At 28.6% G+C, this 21,161-nt stretch overlaps 10 protein-coding genes across 11 annotated transcripts; 6 read left to right on the top strand and 4 right to left on the bottom strand.

Annotated features, from left to right (window-relative positions):
- Positions 1-501: 501 nt before the first annotated feature.
- Positions 502-845, top strand: LOC108546500 (cytochrome c oxidase assembly factor 4 homolog, mitochondrial). Its single transcript, XM_017898588.1, has 2 exons — positions 502-662; positions 732-845. The coding sequence occupies exons 1-2, from the start codon at positions 564-566 to the stop codon at positions 843-845; spliced, it is 213 nt and encodes a 70-aa protein (XP_017754077.1). The 5' UTR covers positions 502-563.
- On the top strand, positions 840-1,267 carry LOC108546499 (peptidyl-tRNA hydrolase 2, mitochondrial). The gene has a single exon (XM_017898587.1). It carries the CDS (start codon positions 848-850, stop codon positions 1,265-1,267), a length of 420 nt encoding a protein of 139 aa, XP_017754076.1. The 5' UTR covers positions 840-847.
- Positions 1,268-3,234: 1,967 nt separating this feature from the next.
- Positions 3,235-5,014, bottom strand: LOC108546503 (integral membrane protein GPR180). Its single transcript, XM_017898590.1, has 5 exons — positions 4,638-5,014; positions 4,054-4,561; positions 3,841-3,978; positions 3,513-3,768; positions 3,235-3,425 (listed from the first exon to the last, which is right to left on the bottom strand). Exons 1-5 carry the CDS (start codon positions 5,012-5,014, stop codon positions 3,235-3,237), a joined length of 1,470 nt encoding a protein of 489 aa, XP_017754079.1.
- Positions 5,015-5,110: 96 nt separating this feature from the next.
- LOC108546440 (chymotrypsin-2) lies at positions 5,111-15,997 on the bottom strand. The gene is made up of 5 exons (XM_017898504.1): positions 15,856-15,997; positions 15,428-15,772; positions 15,117-15,346; positions 14,902-15,045; positions 5,111-5,131 (listed from the first exon to the last, which is right to left on the bottom strand). Exons 1-5 carry the CDS (start codon positions 15,995-15,997, stop codon positions 5,111-5,113), a joined length of 882 nt encoding a protein of 293 aa, XP_017753993.1.
- LOC108546531 (histone H1) lies at positions 7,565-8,552 on the top strand. The gene has a single exon (XM_017898654.1). It carries the CDS (start codon positions 7,639-7,641, stop codon positions 8,359-8,361), a length of 723 nt encoding a protein of 240 aa, XP_017754143.1. The 5' UTR covers positions 7,565-7,638; the 3' UTR covers positions 8,362-8,552.
- Positions 9,530-9,901, bottom strand: LOC108546535 (histone H2B). Its single transcript, XM_017898659.1, has one exon. The coding sequence runs from the start codon at positions 9,899-9,901 to the stop codon at positions 9,530-9,532; it is 372 nt and encodes a 123-aa protein (XP_017754148.1).
- Positions 12,985-13,407, bottom strand: LOC108546536 (histone H4). The gene has a single exon (XM_017898660.1). The coding sequence runs from the start codon at positions 13,405-13,407 to the stop codon at positions 13,096-13,098; it is 312 nt and encodes a 103-aa protein (XP_017754149.1). The 3' UTR covers positions 12,985-13,095.
- Positions 15,998-16,915: 918 nt separating the features above from the next.
- On the top strand, positions 16,916-17,331 carry LOC108546534 (histone H2B). Its single transcript, XM_017898658.1, has one exon. It carries the CDS (start codon positions 16,954-16,956, stop codon positions 17,329-17,331), a length of 378 nt encoding a protein of 125 aa, XP_017754147.1. The 5' UTR covers positions 16,916-16,953.
- An 872-nt stretch (positions 17,332-18,203) lies between these two features.
- LOC108546533 (histone H3) lies at positions 18,204-18,614 on the top strand. Its single transcript, XM_017898657.1, has one exon. It carries the CDS (start codon positions 18,204-18,206, stop codon positions 18,612-18,614), a length of 411 nt encoding a protein of 136 aa, XP_017754146.1.
- Positions 18,615-19,103: 489 nt separating this feature from the next.
- Positions 19,104-20,384, top strand: LOC108546532 (probable oligoribonuclease). 2 transcript variants are annotated; one of them, XM_017898655.1, is made up of 6 exons: positions 19,105-19,328; positions 19,396-19,461; positions 19,526-19,687; positions 19,849-20,069; positions 20,154-20,279; positions 20,360-20,384. In XM_017898655.1, exons 1-5 carry the CDS (start codon positions 19,326-19,328, stop codon positions 20,275-20,277), a joined length of 576 nt encoding a protein of 191 aa, XP_017754144.1. In that variant the 5' UTR covers positions 19,105-19,325; the 3' UTR covers positions 20,278-20,279; positions 20,360-20,384. The 2 variants fall into 2 exon arrangements, with proteins under 2 accessions (XP_017754145.1, XP_017754144.1); XM_017898656.1 differs by lacking the exon at positions 20,360-20,384 and having other exon boundaries at positions 19,104-19,328; positions 20,154-20,335.
- Positions 20,385-21,161: the final 777 nt, after the last annotated feature.

Raw genomic sequence — 21,161 nt, 5'->3', positions numbered from 1 at the left:
CAATACTTGTCATATTTTCCACTCTATTATACCATGGCTTATTGTCGTCTAGTGGAGAACTCAAGACAACAGTAGCCATATGTCGAAGCTAGCGCCTTACATGATAATTCTTACTTAATTATTAGTCATTTTTCTTTAAATAAATATAAAATTTGTTTATATTTATTATTTTATTGCATTTTTGATATTATTCTATTTAACATTTAAAAACAATCAGTAATTAAATATTTGATAATTCGGTAACTGATTTATTTTAAATATCGAACTTAAATTATTATGTAAAATATTTAGGGGAAAAATAAAACCTTGTCTTTTTTAAACATTAATCTGCTATAAATTTTGTCTTCTAATTCCAAATCATTAACAGTTATATTTAGTACCCAATGCTTTGAAGCTAGAAAGTGATTACTGTCGATTTTCACTATAAATGTGTCTATGTTGTATATCCTACTATATCGTAGAAAACACGTAAAAAGGTAATCTTAGAATTAACGAGTTTTTATTATATATTAGACTATTTAATATTGTGTATGTACAGTGAAAATTTGTAAGATAATTATCAGATGATTTCAAATTTAACTATGCAACAAAAAGATGTTGAGGATCCCATTGAAGAAATGTTAATTAAAACCGGTTGTATAAAATTACATCAACAAGTTCAGGTACTAACCTTAAATATGTACTGCTGAAAATGTATAATGTAAATGTGTTATTAATTTTATACTTTTTAGGAGTGTATAGCAGAAACTCAAGATTGGAGAAAATGTCAAGAGCAAGTAAAAAAGTTTAAAGTGTGTATGAATGAATATCAAAGAAAGAGAGAAGAATCTTATTTAAATAAATAAATATGTCGCTCATAAATTATATAAAACGTATATTTACTTATTCTATAAAACATTCGAAAAATGAACGGTATAAAATGGTGTTAGTTGTAAGATCAGATATATCCATGGGAAAAGGAAAGACTGCTGCTCAATGTGCTCATGCTGCAGTAGAGTGTTGTCGACAAATATTAACTAATACAGAATATGTATATATGTATGAATCTTGGTTACTACAAGGACAACCTAAAATTGTGGTAAGAATACCTAATGAAGAACAATTAATGTCGTTAGCTTATCAAGCTCGTAAAGCTGGCTTAATTATTAGTATAATAAAAGATGCAGGTAATACTCAATTATTACCTGGTACAACATCTACACTTGGAATTGGGCCAGGTCCAAAACAATTGATAGATAATCTTACTTCGAAGTTGAATTTGTTGTAAAGTTAAATTATATAAATTATGTAAAGGTTTCTTACGTGAACAAGCTTATTTTTGCTAAACACATATAGTAAGATGATTGTATTATTGATATATAATTAACAGTGTTTAAATAAATTTATAATTCACTTAAAACTTTTGTATTTTGATTAATATTTTATTAATAATTAAAGCTCTGTCTTTCTACTTGGCTTTCATACAAGAAAATTTCAACAAAATATGGTTGTTCAAAACTCTATGTATTAAAAATCATATAACAGAGTACTTTAAATCAGAACATTTTTAGTTATCATTCTATTTCGTATAATATAATAACATACAATTCTGCATGCAAGCTTGTACCAGCACAATTTGTGTATTTGTTTTTTATTTTTGAAATTATCAATATCAAATAATAATATATGCTTTTAAAATTGATTCACATACATTAATTTACAAATTTTTAGTAATACCCCAAAATAGCATAAATATTTGTACATATTTTGTGAATATCAAACATTTTAATCCTCTTTATAAAATAAAGAAGCATTGTTATGCACAAATAATTCTTTTAGAATTATTTTATTTACATTTGTTTAAGTGTGATTTCTGATTAAATCTAGAAATTTTATGAATAAATCTAAATAAGATGTTATAATTTTAGTGTTTTCTGTCATAAGTTACATTTATAAATATTAATATATTAAAGTTATTGTACTAAACTGTACTGTACTAAACTTGCAGTATGCATGTACACAGTTTATGAGTATTCTAGGTAAATGTTTTATTATTTTAATACTTAATTTATTACAAGATTGAGCAAGAAAGTTATAGGAATTGTTTGTAAGAGCATGAATAAATATTACAAAACTAAAATTACATAAAATATCATTATTTTGTGTTTCAAATATTGAATTATTAGAGTATGCAATGACATTATATAGTTGAAGAAAAAACAGCCTTAGCCCAAAACAAATATTAAGATGATAACATTTGTTATTAAAATATGTATAAAAGATATATTTATGATAATTTCAGTAATTGTTCAAATTTTAATACAGCATCTACTATAATATAATACTGAAAAAATTATTGATGTGCTTATATAGAATATTTTTTATGAGAATCTTATGTGTAATCTATTGATGCTCAATTTCGTTTATATACATTAAAATTATACATATTTCTACATATTTTATTAAAATTAACATGAAGAGAACCATATTAATTTATATTTAGCTTTTATACTTTTCTAAAATGTGTATTAAAAGATTTTTTATACAGGGAAATAAGTTGTACTAATTAAATGTAGAATGTAGATTCAGGAATAAAAGATAAAAGACTAAAATCCTTTATAAATACAATTGTATGATTACCTTATCGAATTTTTTACAGATAATTAACAGATAGTGGTGAAAAAGTATTAAAGATTGAATTAATAATTGGTGTTAAATTTTTATGATCAAAGAGTATGACATGAGCAATCTGTAGTTGAAATATTATATTACAATGATAGGATTGCATTTAGTAATATTGTAAATAGTAAAAAATATGAATAAAGACTATGTGTATACAAGTACCACTATACATAACATAGTAACTCCTTAAATATTAAATACTTGACAGCTAATTATTTTCATTATGTACAATGGCATAAAAGTTATACAGTAGATAACAATATCTATTTATACCTACAATCTGTTACAACCCAATCATGTTTGTTTTTCTCAAATTAAAAATTATTTAAAGATACTCATATCATACTCACCCATTTTATTCTTCATTGTGTCAATTATTGACTTCCTATCACAAATGTAAATTTGATTATTAGTATATGTCTAATTACACAGTGTGCAGAATATATCAGTCTCAAGTAGTATATAGCAGATTATTATCAACCCTATACATTTTTGTTATTTGGCAAATAGTATGTGTCAAATTATAAGTTTGACATTTGATATATGCAACCCTTTGCCTTTTATATCCTGACATTAAGTAATTATTTTAGTAAGTTCTGGAGGTTCTACATAATTATTCAATACATGTGGTGCTTCATTAAATTCATCGAGTTCATCTCCGTTATCTGCTCCTTGTGCAAGTAAAAAATATTGTTCACTTCGTGTTGGCCAAAGTAAATGTGCCATTACACAATATGCAAAACAATCAGCAGAGTCTGTAATACCTATAATAGAAATAAAACCAATATAAATGAAGATATTTATATTTAAATTTTAATATAAATATATTTAAAATTTTATGATATACTTACCTAATAAAAGTTTAAACCTCCATAATGCACTTACTTGAAGTGCAATAAGTGCTATAATAGGTAAATAAATGAACCAAACCAATGAAGATGCACCAAAATGAAGTAGAAAATTTAATTTCTGTGTATTGTGTTCATATGTCATAGTATTTCTAAGTTCACATAAAAACCAAATCATAATTGCACTGCGAAATAAAAGTATAAACCAACCTGGCCATGTTTGGTACTCATCGATATCTTCAATAATGTCAACTTCAGTCTAAAAATATTATCTCTGTATATAATATCAAAATCATAATTATACAAAAGAAAATATATATAAAAGGCATACCATATTCCACACATATAACAGGATATGAACAATTCCATAACAAAGCCATATAGTAAAAACCAATGGCTTCCATGTCAATTCCATTCTAGTTACAGCCCATCCTTTAGCAAGTAGAAGAAGCAGTAACATGAATGATGTCTAAATTATATAAATATAGTTATTAAGAACAAAAATATATAAAATAGAAAAGTAAAGATTGTTACTAAAACTTACTCTTGATAGAATATCAAAAATATCTCCAGCAACTTCTAATTGTTCATACCCAACTCCATCAACAGCAAATTTCAACACATGTATCAAAATTAAACACACTGCTATAAACTCTAATAATAAACTAGCAGTGAATAATCTTGTTACAGGATGCTTTTGTAATCTTACAGCATATAATTGTAGTGGCACAAGTATAATATAACACATAAAAAACAATGAATATAGTTCTATAGTATTTTGTCTATCATATGAAAACTGGTATGTTAAGCTATTTAGGCCACTAGTATTTGGATTTCCATTTACAAGCCAAATATCATACTCTAACTCATCATATCTATCATAATATTCCCATTGACAAGTAGTTGTATTTCTGTAACATGCCACTAAACTCATATACCAAAAACGTGGCTGCCAAAAATCTTGTATAACATATGTGAATTGATATCCCTTTACAATATTCCATATGGAATCTTCATCTGGACACAATTTACCCTTTGGACAAGGTATTCTCCTGTAAAAAACAGAAATTAAGCATCTTATATCATCAATGTTACTTTGAAGAATGATAATTGAAAGTAATAATATACCTCAGAAAATCTTGACCTTCTTCGTTACAATGCACATCATAAGAACTTTGATTCAAAGTGTTAAACATAAGAGTACAAGCAGCATTTTTATCTTTTAATGTACGATTACCATAGTATTCTAAAAAATGACCACGATCTAAAACTGCCAATGTGATTGGTACAGGAAAATTGGTTCTCGACGTCACATTACCGAAGATATATCCGTACGAATCTTTTTGTCGATGACGATCAGTCTTTTGGAAACCAAACTTAATAAGAAAACGGAAAAATTCTCTTGTATTAAAGGTACCCGAAATATGTGTACTTTTAACATAGTTGATTTGTGATAAGATACATAATGTAAAGCAAATCAACAAAATTTCTCGAAGTATCAACATTATTATGCACAACTTGATGTCTCGTTCTTCAAATTAGATGTCAAGAAGTATCAATTACATAGCTTTTTAACATTTTCCTCTTATTGAACACAGCTGTTAAAGATAACCGAGTACACGCTATATTCAGTCAAATTGCCGTATGCATCAAGAGATGCCACATTTTGAAAGCGTCATTGTTAAGCTTTCACAAACACAGACACATTCACACATATATCACAGCATTAAAAAATATCACTACAAGATTCATTCGCTAAACGTTAATGACCTATACTTGTGATTTAAACTCGGTTTTCCTATTGATTTTCCCCACCCAAAGAGACCGGCCGCTGCAAAACGTTTTATCACTACTATTACCGCACCGTTCTCATAAATTTTCGCGCGTTTGAACAGAATACTCATATTTTCAATTAATATACCTTGATTAATGCTTATTTATCTAAAATCCATCCTCAAATTAAATTATGCAAACATGTAAAAATGTAATAAATTTATTTAAATTTATCTCGTCTTGATTAAATAATTCCCAAATAGTACAGAAGTACAAGATAAATTGTAAGTTTGCATTCTTATTGCATAATGAATTCATTGAAATACATTATTATAAATATATATTCGAAACATTATTTAAAACTAGACATAATGCAATATCGATAGAATGATACATAACCTCTATATAAATAAATGGCATATGTAAATAAAAAAACTAATATTATATTTACTTTTGATTTTATTACTTTTCAGTAAAGTGTTATTAAATGTAGACTTCTAAAATTTTCAAAATCTGAGTTTTCCTTCATCTATCTGTTACGTTAAGTAAATTAAATAATGAAGTATAATTATTTTATCGAATGGTAATTTTCTACGTCAAGTATAAATAGCGTCTTCAAAATTGTCAATATTGTTTTCAAATATAATTATCCAAATTCTTCAACGATTAACAAATGTTGTGCATTATTTCGTATAGAAAACTTTTCTAAATATCATTCTTTGGACGAAGGTTGCTAAACTTTCTGAATGTTCTCAAGCTGCTAGCGCACCCTATATAAATATATTATACTTTTGTAATTTTATTTCCAAATATGTGAATTATAATCTTTATCCATGTGTAAATAATTCATTAATTATATAACAAAAAATACACGTTTTTCCTCCTAATTTAAATTTATGCATAATTAAAAAAAGTACTTGTCTCACTAAGAAATGAAAATAAAAAAAAGCAACAATATAAACTCTACATATCGAATTGAAAAATACTATAATGTAATTGAAATTTACTAATCAGGTCATTTTGCTACTATAAGAAAGGGTTGGTGTTACTTTACGACTACATAACAAATGATATTTAAAACAAGATGTCTACTTTAAATGATTAAGTATTATTCTCATATTATACAATCTATTACCTCAATAACTTCTCATATTTGAAATTGAAATAATTATTTTATGAGTCTATATTATATTTGTATTTACAAAAATCATGTATATTACAATGTACATAAATGAAATTCAATATTTTATTGTAAGAAATGCGTAGCCATTTTTAACGCACAATAGACATTCAGTTGCCATCTTACAATGCAATCTTTATGTCTGCATCACATGATTTATATTATTATGTATTGAAATTTAATACTCCAAGTGATCAATGCATTCTTACAAAAGTAAAAATAGTTCGACAACAAATTTCTGTTACAATCACAAAATTGATGTATCGCTTCTCTTTTCACGAAATTCCCTCCTTTTATAGCTCTTTTAATTAATGTAGCATGACATTTTTATTGGAATATCTTCTGAATTTGGCAAAGAAGCAAGAGTTGAATTTAATATTGAGTGATTGGTAGTAAATATCATGTTTTTTTATTGAACAATGAGGTTATGACTTTTATACATTACTTTCGTAAATGACACTAATATCGGCTTTATTTCAATTAATTTTTTTTATTCATTTTATTTATTTTATCGATATGCCATGTTATTAATGCATGATTCATATAAAATTACATCAATTTTGTACTATGGATCATTGAGTTATAAAATATCAAGACTGGCTTCGTCGTTCATTCTCTAGAGGACTAAGTATTTCGGTAGTAGCTATTTTAAATTTGTAATTGTACAATTATTAATCAAAATTCTATAAAAAATACTTGATAGGTCATAGTGTCAGTTCTACTATAATCATTAACAATGAAAATTTCACACCAACTTTACAAGAATTTAACAATTATTGTTGTTTTTCCGTAAGCTATCCTGATGCCGTGAAATGACACTCGTTGGAAAATCATGCCGTGATCAGAAATAAATACCATTTAGCGAGAAATAAAAGCTATTGAATAAAAGTAGATACACGTGGCGATTTGTTCGTGTATTTTTTGTTTCTTAATGAATGCTTGGCTTTGAATAATCATACTTTGATTCAACCGGTTATTTACCGCTTCACCGTTTTTAGAGAAACTCAACGCTCAACATATTCAGCGGATCTCTCTCCATGGTCCGCGCTCTCAGGTCATATAGGCTATTTCAGGGAGTCGGTCAGTATTGTCAGTATACGAACTGTGTGTTAGTTGCAATTGAGAAACTTTAGTTTCATTTTCCAAAGGCAGAAATCGATTATAAGAATTTGTAAGATGGAGGAAAAAGCTAATGCTGGGAGTACTGCTGTAGATAGTGTTGAAAGTAGTAACAGTCCGGTAAAGAGTCCGGTAAAGAGTCCAGCAAAGAGTCCAGCAAAAAAGACATCGAAGCCGAAGTCAACAAAATCGCAAAGACCCAAATCTTCGCATCCACCAACTTCTGAAATGGTAAACTCTGCTATTAAGGAGTTGAAGGACCGTAAGGGATCATCTCTTCAAGCGATTAAGAAATATATCGCATCCACCTACAAAGTTGACGGAGAAAAATTAGCACCTTTCATCAAAAGATATTTAAAGGCTGCCGTTACTTCTGGCGCTGTTGTTCAAACAAAAGGTAAAGGTGCTTCTGGATCATTTAAACTATCTACGACGAAAAGCTCTGAAACTAAGAAGATTCATCGGACTGTTAAAGTACCGAAACCAAAGAAAATCAAGAAATCGGTTGAGAAGAAAACCACATCAGTGCGAAAATCTGTGTCGCCGAAGAAACCGAGTTCTGCAAAGAAAATTGAAAGTGTTAAAAAAGCAGCTGTGAAAAAATCTGCTGCCAAACCCGCTCCAAAACTTGAAAAAGTTGAGAAAACTAAACCCACGAGCGAAACCAAGGTTATGTCAAAGAGCAAGAAAACTGCTAAAGCACCAGCAGCTAAGACTAGAACGCCAAAACCAAAAAAGACCGTTGCTTCCAGAACGGTCAAAGCACCAGCTAAGAAATAATTAAATGGAGACTTAAGAATTCTTTTCTCAAACAAATGGCCCTTTTCAGGGCCACAAATTCGTATTTGATAAGGAACAACCTAAGACAATCTGAACAGTATTCATCGTATTCATATCATTTTTTACATTTTTTATTTTTTTACACGACAATAAAGAAAAATTACTTCAGATTAATGTTTTCTCCTACTCGAGCCACGAATAAAACAACGGATAAAATTTCCCATTCCTATCTTTTTATGTTTTGTCCTATGTGAAATTTTTTCTATTATAGCAGTTATGTATATAAGGAGTTTTCGTTACCTGGGTAAATATTTTGTTATTTTGCAGCAAAATTTAAAACAATCCTAACCTGTAAAGGTATAGTTATTATATAAAATACAAATTTGCTTTATTTTAAATAATCTTCAACTTTATAAGAACATTATAATTGTTCGAATATTGTCCATTTCTGTTTTTTCACATATTTGATGATAAATACTTTACTTATGTATTAGGTATCTGTAAATAATAACTAAAGAATTAAGAACTTTCAGAAAATATCTTTTTATTTTCGCATGATATATAACATTGGTTTCTTATTTCCTATATTAGTAATCTAACAGCTACATTTTCACAAACATTAAATTAAAACTTTATAATACACATTATTTTTATCTAGCAGAGAAATCTGTACGTTCAATATTTTTCAGTCTTAATATTTAAGAATATATTACATATTATATGAAGAATATATTACATATTATATGTAGTATAAATTTTCTTGCATTTGAAAGTGTGATAAAACTAGAGAGAAACTTATTGAATGAAAAAGTTGAAAATAATGGCAAGAATTATATGTGAATGATTATATAAAATATATACGTTAATTTACAAAATTAATACATGATATTTTTGTATGTTATAAAAATTGTCAGCTTGGCAGAGTCAGCTTCAGATTGGCCTTTAGGTTGGTATTTTATAAGAAAAATAACCATTAATTATTTAACTTTAATTTAACAATTAATAAATTTAATAATTTAGAATATTTGTGATTCCATCACGAAGGCAATTAAGCAGTAGAAATTGAAGTGCTCGAAATACTTAAAATACGAAACATGTAAAGAACCAGACATTCCCACGTGTTAAACATTTGTGGCCCTAAAAAGGGCCCGTTTATCCAGTGATTTGTTCACTTTGAACTGGTATATTTAGTAACAGCTTTAGTTCCTTCACTGACAGCGTGTTTGGCTAACTCACCAGGAAGAAGTAAACGTACAGCAGTTTGAATTTCTCGAGAAGTAATCGTTGAGCGTTTGTTGTAATGTGCCAAGCGCGATGCTTCAGCCGCAATGCGCTCAAATACATCATTCACAAAGCTATTCATGATACTCATAGCTTTACTGGAAATACCAGTATCTGGATGTACTTGTTTTAGAACTTTATAAATGTAAATTGCGTAACTTTCCTTCCTCCTACGTTTCTTTTTTTTATCCGCTTTACTAATATTTTTTTGAGCTTTACCAGCTTTCTTCACTGCTTTCCCACTGGTTTTTGGCGGCATTGTGAACTAATCTCTTCCTTACGTATTACTGTTACTCGTACGAAACGATGATGCACGAATGAGTTGCACAGGTTGGTCATCGCCTTTATTAGGTTTGGGAGTAGCTACAGTGCACCAATCAGAGCGCTGGATAAGGCAGACATGCAGTTCTGTACTCTGATTAGTGCGCTCTTACTGCCATCTGGAAATACATGTTTCTGAATTAGTACGACATAGAACATTCGATATGAATAAAATTTATTCGTATGATATTGGAAAAGAATATTGGGAAAAAAGAATAGATTTCTTACTACAAGACAAAACTATTTATTTTGAGATTTAAAAGAATATGCACAATGATAAGTGTAATATAATAGCTATACGTGTAAAATAGATGAATACAAGAGAAAATATTAAGTTACAAAATCTAGACAACCCTAAATACCGACGATGACAAAACGACATATGTACATATAACTTAAAAATAAAAAATCTCTTGTCAGTAATCGAAAATGGAATGGGAGTTATATTAACTAATAATTGAAAAAAGAAGAAACCAATAATTACATGTAGTTTATATATCATTAAAAACATTTTCACCATCCTGCCTATTCTGATAAAAATCATCACACATAATATCAATGGAACTCAATGTAAAGCCAACTATTTTGGTAAGAAATAAATTCAGCCTTTATCATTAAATACATTAAATTAATAATTTTACAGAATATTACTAATATTAAAGGAAAACATTCCATAAATATAGCAATCGAACAACACAAACAAGAATCAGAAACCCCTATCATCCTTATAACAAAATATCAATACGTGTAATATATTTTTAAATCAATTAAAAACAAGGCTAGTTCTTTAAATTCAAATGATAAGATCTTTTCATTTATTAAAATAAATAACAGCTCATTCTTTAAATATAAGCTTATTATTTAGATGATAATCCACATTTTATTGTATAAAAGACTCATTAAAAGAATGAGAGTAGATATTGTGGTGGTGAATTTATGAATGCATATCTATGCAACATAGACACTGTATGATATTTAACGTTACAACTAAGAGGAGATTAGAGAGATATGGCATGTTGCAATTTTTTTGAAAAGTAGGAGTGACCTTGTTATATGCTCTTTCAGGATTCAAATTTGAAAGTACAAATCCTGATGTTACTATTCTTGTTGATATTATGATAATATTGTTATTAATATTAATATTCTGTGTCAGGATTTTCTGTTTCATTGGAATGAATTTAAATGGTTTATTAGTTTTAGTTTTTAGTTATTAGTTATTAGTTTTAAAAAAAGAGTAAGTTGCAGACACAAAAGGCACAGTAAACTGTACAAATATTTCTGTATATTCTAGGTGTCAAACAGTAATAAAAGCAACATTCAACATAAATATTCAAATTCATTTACTGCAAACAAATTCCTGTGTGTTTATATATATTTTAATTTATTCAAATTTGCACAAGGAGGCATAGATGACAGTTTGCTAAAGATATATTTGATGAGCATTAAGGCTAATAGGAACATTGTAATATAAATGTTAAACATTAAGCAGCAAAAGATTCATTATTACAAAACAAAGCTGGGTCATGTATAATCCATTTTGAGATTTGTTTATCTATACACTTGATAATTAATGCTCTCCTAACATTTTTTTAAAAAATAATTATTAATCAATAATTATCAAGCAAATAACGTATTTATAAAATTGAAATACAAAAATTTATTACAAATATAACAATTTCCTATAGTCTATTTGTATTCTTTAAATTTTATTGTTTTATAACTCTTACTTCAATTAATTATAACATCATCTTTTTTGCTACATCAGTGATAAGCAAACTGTTAAATTGTAGATGAAAGGATTTATATCCTTTCATTTACCTTTTATATATTCTTTATCATTTCTATATACATCATACAGATTATATACATGTTAAATTAGTACTGTCCAAGGGATCCCTATGTAAAAAATGTGACTTGTTTTTCTGAGTTGTTGAAATATTACGTTTACACAAAAATTAATTTCTTAAATGGGGTATAATGAGCATAGACAATTTTTCTTTTATGTTTTAGAAATACATTTTATCTTTCCCTCAAGTTTGTTTTTTGTTGATTTCTTACCACCTTAAGTTTAGTTTCCTATAGTAAAATTTTAAATTCTACTTTCCTTTGCAAATTTTTTTCATTAGTTATCTTAATTATACAATTTTCCATAAATTAGTCTCAGGTTAGTAATACCAATACCTATTAAGAAAGTTCAACCCCATATCCAACAAAGAAAAAATGCTCAAAAATTAATATCTAGCAAATCTTGGTAATCGAACGACATCACCTCGTATTTAATCTTTCAGTATGTTTAAACGAAGAAAAAATAATAAGACTTAAAAAGCAATGTCTTCAATTCTGTATATTCGTTGTTTTTTGTGAAGAAGAAATTATACTGAATATTGCATTATTGTAAAACAATAATTGACTGTTGAAGTGTTAGAATGTGACAAAAACATAACTCATAATATTAAAAAATTAAAATAGAAATAAAAATTAAGTTTAATCCTAATTTTCTAAATCCAAACGGGCTTTTCAGGAACATTAGTCAATTTTTATCAAAAAAATAATGACCTTAGTTCGTAAATGTGATTTACGAACCTAATTCGTAATAGATGTAACATAAAAGTAAACTAAATGGAGCTAAATTATATATATATTAAAATTGTAATATATTTTTTTACATAAGTACAATACAACGATCTATAAAAATTCATAATTGAGTATGAGAATATTGGTTAAACATGGTTACATTTGTGTAACTAGTCACTTAGCAATAAGTTAAATCAATATTTGTATAATACAGGCTGATAAAAAACTTGTTTTTTAGATAATTTTATACAGGTCGATTTCAGGTTACATTTGAAGAATTTTTAATGTTTTTTTCATATTGCAGAAATTAAGAACTGTGGAAATACAAATCTCATCATTTCATAGTACAGTTTGTACTGTATTATTCATATTTTGATATGTTAATACACGTTATTGCAAAATCACAGAAACAATTTATTAATAAAATATGTATTTTAAATTCGGGATTAGAATTATCTAAAATAGTTGAAACGAATGATCCTAAGTAGGAAAGAGTTGTGGCCCTGAAAAGGGCCGTTTTGCTGATCGTTGATAATCGCATATCATTAATCTTGCACTTTAACCTCCAAAACCATAAAGTGTGCGTCCTTGTCTTTTTAGAGCATAAACGACATCCATAGCTGTTACGGTTTTCCGTTTGGCGTGTTCAGTATACGTAACTGCGTCACGAATAACGTTTTCTAAGAAAACTTTTAAAACGCCACGAGTTTCCTCGTAAATTAAACCAGATATACGTTTAACACCACCACGACGAGCCAATCGACGTATTGCAGGTTTCGTGATACCTTGGATATTATCACGAAGTACTTTTCTATGACGCTTAGCTCCTCCCTTTCCCAATCCCTTTCCGCCCTTTCCGCGACCAGTCATCTTGAAATTTCAAGAATATGAAGCTTACTCGCGTTACAAAGTTCAGAATACGTTTGATGCTACTACGTCGTTGTGGAGCTTTTATATATTCGAGAGAGTGTATCCCCACTACTGCGACGTTAGCCAATCAGAAGCCATAGTATATCGAACCGAGGGCATATATATGAGTACTTCGAATATCTGCAGTATTCAAACGCGAAGACGAGAGAAATGTTGTTTGTTCGCCTAGCATAAAATGACTCGTATTAATCAATACAGTGTGAAGAAAGTAAAAAGTAAACTACAATCAAAAAATATTGCTATTCAAGAGATTCGTCATTATCAGAAAAGCACAAAATTATTAATATCTAAGAAATCATTTGAAAAACTTGTACAAGAAATCGCAAGAAATATACAATAGAACAAAAAATCGGGACGTCTAGCTTGAAAGTTTTTATTTTAACAATCAAATAGTTAATTTTTTCTGTACCTTTATTATTTAATAGATAAAAAGACGTACAACAGCCCTTTTAAGGGCTACAAATTATATTAGGAACATTTCTCCTCTACTAAAGCTATTATATCTAATATAGCTGCTGAGATAAGTAATAACATTTATAAGTAACAATATTTATTTGGAACGTTTTGTTGTTTATTTCACTTTAAAATAAATAAAAAAAGATTTGACTTCACCTTGCAGATCAGGATTTAAATTTGAAGTAGAAAAAAGCATCGATGCAACGAGATAGAATAGAATATTGTTAAAAATTCATACAATATTCCTTGTAAACATTTTATTTAAGACCATCTGCTGTGAAAACGAAATTGTTGACCTTTATCTTTCTCTCTCTCCTCTTTTTCTCTCTCTAAATTTCCTGCAATCGTCGTCGGTTATGCTAGGTATTTCCAACGTATTTTAGGGCATCCAGACCTATGTTGTTAGGACCGTCCCTTCTCCACCCGAACACAAAGCAGTCAGGTCAGTGAAGAATTCTCCCTTCTCTTCGTAACAAGCCAGGTGTATCAGTTGAACGTATTCTGAGAACAAAAATTCTGTCGGCACAACGTTCTTCTTGTATTTGCCGTTAAATTATTTTACATACATAAAACGTACAAATGTTTCATAATAAATTTCAATGTATAGAAAAAAATAAAAAATACACATATTAACTTCAGATCTACATTTGACAGTTTGAATTTATAATTTTATATTTTTTTATTTCATAAAATTTATGGAAATTATTTCGCATATATTTATAACAAAATATTTTCAAGTTATGAGTTTTCTATTATCTTGTATTTACCTTTATCTTTTCTATTATCAAGTAATATTAAGAGGTACAAGTCAGTAAATAAAATAACCATTCTTAGAAATCTTACAATAAAATCACTTTTATTTATAATACACAGAACATTGAAAAAGTATCGTTAATAATTGTTAAACATTATCAGTTATGTAGGATCGATAATATAGGTAATATGATATACATTTTTTTAAAAGTGAAGATCAGTAACTTCTTGAATCCAATCGATGAATGCTGTGACTCTCGTGAACACGCCAGGCTTGTCGCTAGGGCAATTTCCATCTCCATAGCTAACAATTCCGATTTGAAGTGGAATACCATTTTTTTTTATGATCAAAGGACCGCCGCTGTCACCCTATATACAATAGAACCGTACATTTTCATGTTTTAAAATAAAGCGTATTGAACAAGAGGTTGCTTATTTACCTGACAAGCGTCTTGATCATATGCTGCTGAAGTACACACGTGTTTCTTTGTTACGGCCCAGTATGAGGAACATTCGTAATTTGAAATAATTGGTAAAATCGCATACTTTAACCATTTTGTTCCAAACCCGTCAGGGCTATCTTTTCCCCATCCTATGACCATACTTCTCCTATCATTGAACGTTTCGCTAATGTACTTATAACCTGGAAGCTGAATAGGTCGAATATTTCCTGAAAATAAAAATTTACGGAATATATTTATATATCTCTAACTATCTTAATCGTTTTATTGTTCGATAATATTAATCTTACTTCCGAATGGAATATTCTTTGGCATATACAACAATGCGATATCGTTTACGGTCGTTCTATAACCAGGATGAAGTACAGCTTGATCCGTTAACATCGCTACTCCGGGTCCTTGATAATAATTGTATCCTATACCGGCTTTATTACGAATACCGAAAACCACGAGGAATTGTGCTGAGTCGGACCCCACGCAGTGACCTGCTGTTAATACCCATCTCGAAGAAATAATAGTACCACCGCATTGTGAAATAATTCCATTTCCCATTAATCGATGCACCACGGCCATAAATGGAAATTGATTCGTTGCTGCGTATTGGCCACCGACGATTCTATCCGCATCTAATTCATCTACTTTTTTGTTTTTGTTTAATATTTCAGATATTAGACACGAAGATATCGAATATTTCTCTTTCTAAACAACAAATACTTACAATCCGAGGAATTAGTTGTATAGTTCCAATCCCATTCATTGGTTATCAATATATCGGGAATTGGATCACAGGAAATATTATAGTTGGCAACTACAGCAACGAAGACGAAAACGACAAAAGATTTAACGCTTTCCGAAAACATGATGAACTGTGAAAAATTCATTCATCGTCCTTTTTATATATACCTATTCTTTGCCTGTGTATCTCTAAAAAAAAGTGCTAAATGTATTTTCGTTGGAAAAATACTAGAGTTAAAAACGATTAGGGAGTGTTGAAAATATATCTGAGAAACGAAACAGACGATACGTTACGAAATCGACCCTTCGAGGCATTGAACGGCAGGAATTCCATCCCCTTTGAATTCTCTGTCTTTGTTTAACGGTAAAGTCATCTGTTATGCGCCGCAACAGCTGCGCAGAAGGGAATTTTTCTACGCATTGAAGAAAAATTTCATATTACAATGGAACATCGATTATATATTTATATAAACTTTGTTAACTAATCGATTATTCGAATATAAAAAGTGTGTATTGCATTGGGTAGAATATAGAAAAAAAAAAATAAATACTGTATAAATGTGTATATTTACTTTACATGTAATTTATTTCTATTTTGTACTTTTCTTGTTAGATATATATTCATTTTACATAAAAAACATTTGTAATTGAAAACTTTTTAATTTTTTATTAATTTGTGACAATTCTAAATTTGCTTTTATCAGACCGATTATCCAAAAGGCCGGTTATCGGAACAGATCTGTCTCTCAATTAATTCGAATAATCGATGTTCTATTCTACATTAGTATATTATTAGGCATAATATAATAGCAAACGTATATACTTTCACATCGTTCTATGTTGTATACTGTTTACATTGACGTTCGACCTTTTAGAAATATTAGAAACGTTGATGATTTTCGACGTTATGTTTTCATCCAATGAGAATTAAACGTTAACGTATTTGACACTATAATCAGATGTGATTGGAGCGGAGTTGTTATTACTTATGCTATAAAAGCAAAAGATTCGAGTAAGATTGTTAGACGAGTGTAGATATTCAGTGTGTTTAAATTTTGACGTGTATACATATTTAATTACCATGCCTCCGAAAGCTAGTGGAAAAGCAGTCAGGAGAACCGGAAAACCTCAAAAAAGTATCCCTATAAACAAAATGGACACAAAAAAGAAGAAACGGCGGAAGGAGAGTTATGCAAGTTATATTTATAAAGTGCTTAAACAAGTACATCCAGACACAGGTATTTCGAGCAGAGCTATGAGCATTATGAACAGTTTTGTAAATGATATATTCGAGAGACTCGCTACTGAAGCATCCCGTTTAGTAGTAAATAATAAACGAACTACAATTACATCGAGAGAAATACAAACGGCTGTTAGACTTTTATTGCCTGGAGAACTTGCTAAACATGCAGTGAGCGAAGGCACAAAAGCAGTTACTAAATATACAAGTGCCAAATGAACAAAATGACATCGCCTGTCTTCCAGGCTTTAACTGAACGGCCCTTTTTAGGGCCACTAATTTATTCTTACTGGAACTTTTACCTTGTTAATCACTAACATTTATCTAATATGTTTTGCATAAAAGTTAAAATAAATATACACAATAAAATCAATCGGTAAAAAGAACATAAAGTCGTAAAACATTAAGCAGCAACAGTAAGTAATACAAATAATATTTATTTTTTACATATTCCAATAGGAATTGAAACGACGTTGTTCAAGTTCTAGAAGGAATCGAATTTTCAATTGATTTATATATATGTAAACATGTACCAATATTTAATTTATTAACATTTATTATTATTATTTTTATTATTATTCAATATAAACGGACAGGGTCCATTGGTGTATAAAATATGTAAATATAACTAGGATTTATAAGGTAGATTTCATAGTTGAGTTAGCTGTGACAAGCTAAGGTAATGAATTAATTAGATTAAGGAAACTAATTAGGGAAACTTAAAAAAATATGCTGAAGACACTAAGGAATTATAAATAATTTAGTGTAATTTATTAAAGATAATATAGTACATAAATCATCTCATTGTCCTAAATCCATCGTTTTCTGATAAATACAATTGAGTTCTACTCATAAAATGCCAATTTTAATTTAAAATTACTACGTACTTTTATATATAGCAACCACCAGTTTCCCCCACTATTATTGAGTAATCCAATCCGAAGCCGTTAACGCGTTTTCCCCCTACTAGGCAACGAACCAATCAGATGTCTGATTTTCTTACTTCGCAGAGTATATAAACTGCCTTCTGGAGTGTAAAACGGCATTTTTGAGTTGACTAATGTTCGTAGTTGTTCGATATTGAAGTAATAATGGCTCGTACGAAGCAAACTGCACGTAAATCAACTGGTGGTAAAGCACCTAGAAAACAATTGGCGACAAAGGCTGCACGTAAGAGTGCACCTGCAACGGGTGGAGTAAAGAAGCCTCATCGTTATCGTCCTGGAACTGTTGCTCTTCGTGAAATTCGAAGATACCAAAAGAGTACTGAACTTTTGATCCGTAAATTACCTTTCCAACGACTTGTTCGCGAAATTGCACAAGATTTCAAAACTGATCTACGTTTCCAAAGCTCAGCAGTTATGGCACTTCAAGAAGCTAGTGAAGCCTACTTGGTTGGTCTATTTGAAGATACGAATCTTTGTGCTATTCATGCTAAAAGAGTTACTATTATGCCAAAGGATATACAATTGGCACGTAGAATTCGTGGGGAAAGAGCTTAATCTCCTTTTAACATTAAAAAAAAGGCCCTTTTCAGGGCCAACAATCTTTTTTTCAGCAGAACAACTCTATGTTCATTACATTCTTTTACCTTCCTTATATATTAGTTTAATATTGAATATTTTTGATTATGAGGAGCACAATGTATGTAGATATTATTACAAATATAGAATAATACATTATATATCTGCACATGCGATATAGTTATATACAACGATATATATAAATTCCATTATTGATTGAACATAAGTAGGATATTACTATATAGTTATGTAGTAGAGGGGGGGAGGGGAGAAGGGGGGGGGGGGGGGGGGGGGGAGGGATGGAATCTATTCGCATTTCTGTTAAAATATGGTTTAAGGAAGTTTGATAGTAAAAATTTTGTGATTACTTAAATTTTGCATAGAATGATATCTATATTTGAATCTATTTTTATTGAGCTTGCTTGACTAAAGTAAAGTCTGTAGTATCGATTTACATATTGTATAATCAATTACAAAGTTCTTTTACGATAACTTCAATGATACGTATTAAAAATTGAGGTTATGTTTTACATTTTTTATACTATCAGAAAAACATTGTTCTATTAATTAAAAGTTTTAATTCTTTTATTTGGCAAAACATAATTTTTATTAATATATATAAAAACAATTTACACGAATCAATTTGTTTACCTTTAAAAGATTTTTCCACTGGAAGCAAGTGCTTGGAGAATGGTAAGAAATAAATACGGACTATTTTAAGAATTTTTTTTAGAGATTTTTAATAAATTTTATCTTTTAGTATACAATACGTGAAAGTAAAGACGCAGACAGCCAATGTGATTACATTGTATGGATAGACCTAGAAGTAAATATTTAATGATATTTTATTCTTTTAAACTATGGAAATATATTAAATCATTTTCTTCTAGTTAACTGGACTTAACATAGAAACAGACACTATTTTAGAAATTGCTTGTTTGATAACAAACAAGGATTTGGATATAGTGAGTGAACCATTTAATGTTGTCATTCATCACCCAGCTGTTGTTTTAGAAAATATGAATGAATGGTGCACCTATAATCTTCCGAAAGTAAATTGACTATTTTATATTGTAATAATTATTTTAATTTTAAATTTCATAATTCATATTTAAAATAAGATTTACATTTCTATTTGAATTTAAAGAAAAATTTATATGAATTTTATAATTTCATAACTCATATCTATGCTCAAGATTTATATTTTTTTCAGTGCGGTTTAGTACAAGAGTCTAAAGATAGTAAAATTAGTTTAAAGGATGCAGAGCAAATGTTACTTGATTTCTTGAACAAACATATTCCAAGTAAAGTTTGTCCTTTAGCTGGAAATACAATTTACATGGATCGTTTATTTTTGATTAAATTAATGCCATCAGTCAATGATTATTTACATTATAGGATCATCGATGTTAGTTCAATTAAAGAATTAGTCAGGTATTTTCATTTATATTTATACAATTCTAACTACTGTGGATTTTATTTAATCTTCATTACTTTTAAAAATAATCTATACCTTAGGAGATGGTATGGAAAACAATTTAAAAAAGATACTAAATTACAACATAGAGCACTGCCTGATATTAAAAACAGTATAAAAGAACTAAAATATTATAAAAAGAATGTATTTATACCACCTACATAGAAGTAAGTTGCCTCATAATACTTGTATTATTATTATATTACAAATCTCAGTAATATTTTCTATGTTAATATTGTTACTTTAGAACAAGAATGTGCAAGCCTAACTAATTTATAATTCTGGTGAAATTCTGGCAATAATTTTTGTCACTTATATTAAATAGAGTTACATTTAGCTTTTTTTTACTTCCCTTTACTGCCTCTTTGTGTTTGTCATTCAGTTACCTGCTTATTTTAAAAATATGTATATTAATGTAATAATCTCAATTTCTTCCGAAGCATATGAGAAATGATTAAGTGTAATAATGCGTATAAAATTCATTTATTTATATGAACTCTATAGGCCTTCATTTTTGTGTGTTTAATGGTACATTTATTTAATAGAATCTATAGTCTTTTCAATATATTTCAAATCAGTTTCTATATTACTTCTATTTATTATAGTTATGATATTTATTATACATAATTAATAAAAGATAGCTTATATTAGAATAATTTCCTATAAAAAGAAACATTAATTATTATCTCAAATTCGACTTCATTGTTCAAAATAGAATTATCGATTCTTACATGAGCAGGATTGTTATATTGTGCTGTATTACTTGTATTATAGGTGGCTATGATTTTGTGTATATCTTGTGTAACCCAAAAAAATGATATGATGAAATAAAATTATATGATTAAATGAAATTAATTTTGTCATGTTCATTTTTCAAAATATTTTCTCATTTAAATATAACAGTTTTTAATTGGTTCTAGTTTTACAAGTAAAATTTATCATTTCCAATAAACAAATTTTATTGTTATTAAATTTTCGGTTATAATTAATTTCTTAACGAAGTGCAACAGGTACATACGAATTTATGTTGCATAATTGTACACTTGTAT

The sequence above is a fragment of the Eufriesea mexicana genome, unplaced genomic scaffold (genome assembly GCF_001483705.2).
Source record: "Eufriesea mexicana isolate 0111107269 unplaced genomic scaffold, ASM148370v2 scaffold654, whole genome shotgun sequence".
In the NCBI taxonomy this organism is placed as follows: Eukaryota; Metazoa; Arthropoda; class Insecta; order Hymenoptera; family Apidae; genus Eufriesea; species Eufriesea mexicana.
This window is presented reverse-complemented; position numbering and strand designations above follow the sequence as displayed.